Source organism: Rhea pennata, chromosome 7, assembly GCF_028389875.1.
Source record: "Rhea pennata isolate bPtePen1 chromosome 7, bPtePen1.pri, whole genome shotgun sequence".
Classification (NCBI taxonomy): domain Eukaryota; kingdom Metazoa; phylum Chordata; class Aves; order Rheiformes; family Rheidae; genus Rhea; species Rhea pennata.
Window position 1 is genome coordinate 6,688,650 of NC_084669.1, and position 7,481 is coordinate 6,696,130.

General features: G+C 48.5%; 1 protein-coding gene across 2 annotated transcripts in view; it reads right to left on the reverse strand.

Moving 5' to 3' along the window:
* GRK5 (G protein-coupled receptor kinase 5) overlaps positions 1–6,455 on the reverse strand; it is a 171,225-nt gene extending 164,770 nt beyond the window's left edge. The window contains exon 1 of one of the 2 annotated variants that reach the window (XM_062579494.1): positions 6,052–6,451. In XM_062579494.1, coding sequence (XP_062435478.1) covers positions 6,052–6,103 — 52 coding nt within the window. In that variant the 5' untranslated portion in view covers positions 6,104–6,451. Of the gene's footprint in view, positions 1–6,051 lie in introns of both variants that reach the window. The other variant, XM_062579495.1, reaches the window with a different exon arrangement.
* Between the last annotated feature and the right edge of the window lie 1,026 nt (positions 6,456–7,481).

Below are 7,481 nucleotides of genomic sequence, written 5' to 3' on the forward strand. Positions count from 1 at the left end.
CATACCCTTGGGGCCTAGTAACAGAGAAGAGTTGTTACATTCCTCTTTAGCTGTTTTTTCTTCATAGCTTTCAAAATGAGCCAGTGCACATCCAGCCACCAACACACAGGTGACAAAAACACAGATATTTGTGGTAGAGCCCATTTCTGTGGTTATGGCTTTCATTCTAAAGTTGTTTATCACAGAGACGTATGCATAAGTTCAGTACAAATGTTGCCAGCCTTGTAATGCTCTCAGCAGAGCATTCCTAAAAACACCTCTTTCAGACATTAATGTCTAAATTATCTTTGAATATAAAAATATATAATTACTACAGAAAGCTAAATACAGACACAAAATTCTGCCAGTATCTTCGATAAATACTGAAAGTTCTTTGCTAAGTGACTTTAGTAACTCTAACTTACCACCTTCTCAGAAAAGGAATATATTGATTACAAATATAGACAGTCTCCTCATAAGATTCATTATTTTGTATTTGAGGGAAGTAATCACATGAGGTTAATGGAGCAGATGCTAGTAGCTTTCTTCAAGTCCCTGTAGTTAATGTTTGTTCTGCAAGTTTTACTAGCTAATGGCTTCTATGTGTTAATAACCTGACAATCACAGCCCAGTACTAAACATTTTTTAAAATGCCAACCAAAACAACCAAACACGCTAGATAACAATTAGACCATAACATCAGTGTTCCACAGCCACAAAAAAAATGAAGGGACACGGTCCCACCTCTTTAGTAACAACGTGTGGATAGAAGAGCTCTTGGCTTCCCCAGCATTGCCATATCCCAAGACCTGCTGCCTATGACCCCAAACTGGTGCAGCTGGCCCCAGGGAGAACCTTTATGTCATGTAGGCTTACATGTTCTTTTCACAAAGGCCTGGAGACTCGCGTTTCCTAAATTTCCTCCATTAGAGTATCGTGACGTACTCCGAACTCTTCGGTTCTGTTTTTTTCCACCAGAAAGAAATAGTTACATGCTTTGAAAGGAACCCCATTTTTAAACTAGAGCTTGAAAGCACCCTGTTTCATTTGAAGTAATAGCTGATTCCATTCTTTTCTTCTTTTTCCTTTTTTTTTTTTTTCTCTTTTGGCTATTACAGTAGTGAGAGCTCTTCTTGGACTTGAAAAAGAAAACTAAACTGAGTCACTGTGCGCGAATTTCCTCTGCTTATAATGTTTTCCTTACAAAGCACTTTGCTTTTATATCAAGAGATACAGGACAGGACTTTAGATTCTACGTTCAGAAGCAGTGGTTTATGAAGTTGCCAAAGTCAAGCTGCAATAATCATATTCTCCATGGGGTTTTGGCTGTCGCTATAGTCACCTTCTTTCCTTCAAATATGCTCTTCATTGTTCTAGTGCCCTTTTTCCAATTGTTCTACAGCCAAGTTCTTGGAAAGCAATCATGCTTCTTGTTTAGGATTTATTGCTAGTCTTTTGCCAATAAGGATATGCACAAATCTCTCCTATGATCATCCTGCAAAGGCAAGCTAAAAATATAGCAATTTGAGAACATGCACGTTTCACATGTTATATGGCAGCAAGGTGCATTCTTCAAAAAATTCTGAGATACAAAAAATAAGGGTGACCCTTTTTATTAGGTTGATCAATGGCTGTGCTTGGGTGCCATAAATATAAGCTTTTTCAGAATGCCAATAATACCCAAAAAGGAAAAAAAAAAGTGCTTGTGCTATGTTTTAGTGGTTGCAAACTTTTTTTCTTCCTTTTACCAAATTGTAACCACACTTGGGAAATCCTATGTCTGAGGAAAAAAAAACAGTTTATCTTCCAAATGGGCCATTTTAAAACTAATAGCCATGATGACTAATTTAGCTAAAACTTTAAGAGGGTATAGGGGTGGAGACTGTTGTTTTGATTCTTTCTATTTTACAAGTTTGTGAAGGATTTTGAAATTTATTACAATCAGGTTGTATTGGGGTTTTGAAACGTTTCAAGCTGTTAAAGAGAATTCACATAGATAGAAGTGGCACGTTACACTAGGGAAGACTATGTCCTTATGGCTAGGAGGTAGTGCATCATGAAAAAGATTATCTGGGAAATGTCTTGGTGCCCTTGGTCACCATGTCTTGGTCACCCTTATCTGACCATATTGTTTGTTCTTCATAATCACGTCATAATTTAATCTTCAGTCTCTGAGAAAGACTTGTCTTTTATCAGCCTTTGACTGGCAGAGATATGGATACAGACTGTGTGGATCAGTTTTAAAGCTTCTCTGTGTTGGGGCTGTTCAAGTTTATCTGAAATTCTGAGAGGCCCAGTCCTTAGTCCCTCCTCAGCCCTCCCATTGCCTCGTTGGTTCTGATTTTGTCCCTTGTCAAACAACCTTAAACCAGGAAACTGAGTCTAGATTCATTTAGGAACCTAGATTCACTTTTAGCAGCTTGGCCTATTTCCATTAGTAATGGGTCTGTAATGATTCTGTGGTTAAGGCATGATTGCTGAGACTCAGAAAGAAGGCGGCTAATTAAAAGATCCAGATAAATGTTTCGCCACTTCATAATTTAGGGGTTCTTACTCAACCTGAAATGGCTGCAATTGCAGTCATCTTCCTCTTCTTTTCATGATTCTCATCTCTCTTGTCTTCCTTTCTCTGCTTATTCTTTCCCTCGGGCAAGAAGATACAGTCCCAAGTACCTATTTGGTTCCTACCTGATTGCTTTTTCCTTTAACAATTTAAGTACAATTAAAGTAACATTTTTTTTATACAGTCCTAAAAGCTCGTGATAATTTCTGTAATGGAAATTCACATGAAAAATAATGATTGAGAAAACAGTATAAACTTAATACTAATTTATAAGTGAATTTTCAAACACAAAACTCCCATTTTTAACTTTTTCAACTGATGGATTTTGAGTATGATAAATAACTTGCATGTGATTTTGTACCAAAGTATTTCATATTCTGCAAACAGATGCAGATTTGAAGATTTACTAAAATTTATTCTCTACCTGAAATTATTCAATGAAATACATTTTTGTATTTGAACTACATTTATTGTTTTCATTGTTCAAATAAGATTATTCTTGTATCATACAATGTCAGTTAGTTCTGAGCATACTTCTCACTGTAATCATGAATATTCTGGTACAAGCACTGGCATAGTCAGTTATGAAATTTGCTTCCCAATATTTCTGCTGAAAAATTCACTTTGCATTCATGGTTGTCTAAGTAAAATGCAGTCACAAAAGAACTTACACAAGGGACAGAGAAAAACCACTAGCAGGGCCAAAGCAAATAAGTTGCAAAATTTAAACCAATATTTGCTAGAAAACATTTGTGGTGGTCACTCAGGTTGACTTCTAGGTCTCTTAACAAGTTTTCACTGCAATACTTAATGTTGCAGGTCTACCTAAACTTTCATTTGACATTAGTTTGAAGTTTCTCCCTTCAGCAATAGTGTTGGCTTTAGTTTTTCTTGTAATTGTGATAAAACTGCTTCTACTAAACTCTGCAGAATGGATCCTATTATTTTGCTTCTCCTAACATTAAATATCACATTGCAGGCACTAACAACCATATAATTGAGCTAATATGGTCTTCACTTTTGACTTTACAAGTGGAAACACACATGTATGTCCTTTGCTTTGGCTACAGGTTAGCCCAGCTAAATCTATTCATGGAATCTGCAGGAACAGGAGCAAGCTTATTTTTAGATACCATAATCCTTGATATATTAATTTGTTTTTACTCTTGGTCTTCAATACACTGCCTGTCCTCTTCATCTGCAATGATATCCGCTTACATTATTTCCTTCAAATTTTAGAAATATTTTACTCATAGAAGCCTGCAATAATAGTTAAAAACTTGGAAACATCTATGCTGCAGATATATTAATACTTATGGCTTTGTGATGTCAGGTACTTTACTTCTAGAGTTCTTCATTTCAAAAACTTCAGTCAAAAAATTGCTCAAAAAATAAATGCCAGGCCTCAAAAAGTGTTGTTGGAACTTCAGATATAGATAAAATAAAAGTTGAAATATAGTTTGAAGTCAATACTGAAAAAGTTCTGCTGTTTGAATTCTAGCTGACAGCTTCTTTATTTTTTCCTATGTTACTGTTACCATCTTGCTGAGGATGGTAGGAAAAAAAAATAAAACATACAGTAGGAAAAAAAAACTAAAACATACAGGCACATTAAAAATGACTTGCAAAATATTGGCTCTCTGAAAACAACACACAATAACAGTATTTCTTAAGAGCAATAATTAATACCAGTCATTTAAAGTATTCTTAAAGCCTTTTGAAAACTAAAGCAGTACTGTATTGCTGGTAGCAACAACTGTGTCCTAAACAATATTATAAAGGACAACAGAAAATAGTAATTCTCCGTTGGAAGGCAGAAAGTTGTAACCCCCGATCTACTCAGTGAAATAATACCTTTACCCTTATTATTTATACTGCTTCCCCCCCCCCCCCCCCGAGGATGGCAGGACTTTACTTTTTAGCTAAGCCTCACAAGTTCAACACCCCACAAGTTATATAAACATTATTTTACAATCTGAACTATTTCCCATGCAAAAGGATCACTCCAGGGGAGGACTGTTTGGCTGATCTCTTTTACGAAACTAATGCTGCTTTGCTTGTATCGCGCAGCGTCCGGAATGACCGAACCGAAGTCCACCCCTCGGGCCCCGGGCTCCCCAGCAGCCAGCTCCAGGCATTCCAGAGGAGAGTGCGAAAAAAAGCCTGCAGGTTTTACGGCAACTCAAAATGCTCAGTCTAGCAAGCGTTTCCAGGCCATACAAGTTTGAATAAAGGCTTGGAAAAAAAATATTTTAAGCAGTTGAGAAGAAGAAACGCAACTCTAGCAGAAAAGGCTCGCACCTCGGCGGTGATGCTGCGAAGTAAGCCGCGCTTGCTGCGCACGGTGCTCTCCCGCGGGCAGTGCCCTGCGGGGTGCTCCCGGACGCAGGGGGTCTCCGCGGGGAGGCGGCCGCCCCCCGCCTCCGGGGAAGGCCGGGAGCGGGGCCAGCACCGAGGCGGCCCCCTCCCCAACCCCCCGGGGCCCCGGCGGCAGGCTGCCAGCCGGGCTCCGCGCCCGCGGCAGCCCCGCGGGGGGATATCCTCCGCGGGCACGCACCGCCCCGCGCCCAGAGAAAGCCGCCTCCCCTCCCGAAGCGAGGAATGCAACCTGCACGCCCGACTGCTGGCGGTTATCGGGGTTTGCTGGGGGGGGTCTTTCTTTTTTTTTGGGGGGGTGGCTTTTTGGAAGGCGGGTGTTTGAGAGAGCCCAGCGCCGCGGTGCAGCCGCGATTTCAGTGCGTTTTTAACGGGCACGGCGCAGCGCCTCTCTTCGGGGCGCGGGGCGCTCTCGGCCGGCGGCACCCGCAGCTCCCGCGGCAGCCAGGCGCCCTCCGCAGCCCGCTGCCGGCGGGAGGCAGCCCGCGCCCGGGAGCCCCGCGGCGCTCCGGCATCCGCCGCCGCCGGGCCGAGCCCGGCTCCCGCTCCGCGCGCTGCCCGGCTCCGGCTGCGGACAAACACGCTCGCAACAACGGGCATGTTTGCGGCAACATGATATCACCTAATAACGCCGAATAAGGCAATGACGGCACGCTGAAGCGATACGATCCTGGCGGGCTCACCGCACGGCGCGGAAAGCTCTTCGCCGATCTGCTAAGCCCGTCTGAATGAATGCATCTGCAGCTGACCTTTAACAATAGGCGCCGAAATAGCACAATCTGCAGGACCATGTTTCGGCGGGGGGGGGGGGGGGGTGAGGGGAAGGAAGAGAAGGGTGAATATTATAATCTCTGCAATCTCGTTCACTTCCTTTCCCAAACCTCCTCACCCGGGGGGGGGGGGGGGGGACACCGATATTTCCCTTGTAATCGGGGCTGTGTTTCACACAAGCCGTTTCCAAGGCAGGTCGGCCACATGGCACCCGCAGGGCGCCGCGAGTGGCCCCGGGAGCGCAGCCCCCGCTGCACGCCCGCGCCCCACCGCCCCGCGGCCGCCCCTTCCCAGCCGGGCATCGCCCCGCAGAGGGGCGACTGCGACAAGGATGCTCCAGCCTCCTCCCGCCTCTCGCTCACCTTCCCTGGCTTTCAGCAAGACGGTGTTGGCAACGATATTTTCCAGCTCCATTGACAAGCTCAGTCAGCGTAGGTAGGCAGCGGCACTGCAGCAGGACGTCACTCCCCGTAGGTGCGGAGTCTCCGGGCGACCATCAGCCGCCTTCCCCTTAGCGCATTATTCCTCCTTGCATTATGTCCCTCCCGCCCCTGCGCCCGCTGAGCTCCCCCCGGAGGCGGCCGCGCCGGCCCGCGCTCTCCGCTCGCTGGCTCGGCTCGGCTCGGCTCGGCTCGGCTCGGCGCCCCGCTACTCCATCCTCCTCCCCGCCGGCTCCCCGATGGTTTGAGGTCTCGGGCGCTCCTGCCTCCCTCCCCCGGGGGTGTGGCACCGCGGAGCGGCCCCGCAGCCCCGCGCAGGCGCCAACCCCGCCGCCGGCTCCGCGGGCCGGGCACGCCGGGACGTGTAGTCCTGGGGCGGCCCCGCCGCACCTGGCGCCGGCGCCGCGCCCCCCTCCCGCCCCGCCGCGCCCCGCCGCGCCGCGCCGCGCCGCGGGGGACGGGGCGGCTCCGCCCGCCGCGGGGCGGCTGCGTGCGCGGGCTGCCCGGGGGCCGCCGCCGCCGCCCGGGGCCGCCCCGGCTGCGGAGCTGCGCGCGGTGCCCGCGCCGCGGCGCGCAGCCCCGTGGCGGGTGGCGGAGCGCCCGGGGCGGCTGCCGCGCCGCAGCGAGCAGCGGGGCCGCCGCGGGCGCGGGGAGGCTCCCGCGGGCGCTGCGCGGGGCTCCGCGCGGCGCGGCCTGGTGCCGGGCGCCACCTAGCGGCGCGGGTGCGGCGCGGCGCGGCGCGGGCGGTGGGGCGCGGGCCCCGCTCGCTGCCCCCGGCGGGGCGGCCCCCGCCTGCGCCCCGCGGCCGCTCTGCCCGGGCCCGCCCCGAACGAGCCGCCCGGCGCGGGGCCCTGTGCCCGGCCCGGGCAGCGCCGGCCCCTCGCGTCTTCGCGCGCCAGCCCCGGCCTCTCGCGGGGTGGCAGGTGCCACCCGGTGCAGCCAGATCCCAGCCACCAGCAGATTTCTTCTCCCTCTGCTAAGTGATGTAAGCCTCTCTGCGGGCTCAAGGCAGAGAGAAGGGGTCGCACGAATTTCCAGCTTTTCTGGAGAACACGGTATTTCAGATTAAAGTACTCGAGGGAATCTCACCACTTTTCTGCCACGCAGTTTTTTATCCCGAGAAGCACTTGTGTGAGAAGCAAGCTACTAGGAGAAGTCTGTGGTTGCAAAACACTTCAGTGAAAATACTCATGTGTTAAAAGCCAAAAAGGAAAAAAAAAAAAAAAAGCCTGTGCAAAGGTTTTGAATTTTAAGCACTACATTGCAACAAAAACTAATTTCTCTTATATAGGACAGAAGGTCATGTCAGCATGCTTCTGATTTTCCTGGCAGCAAAGCAGACCAATATAACA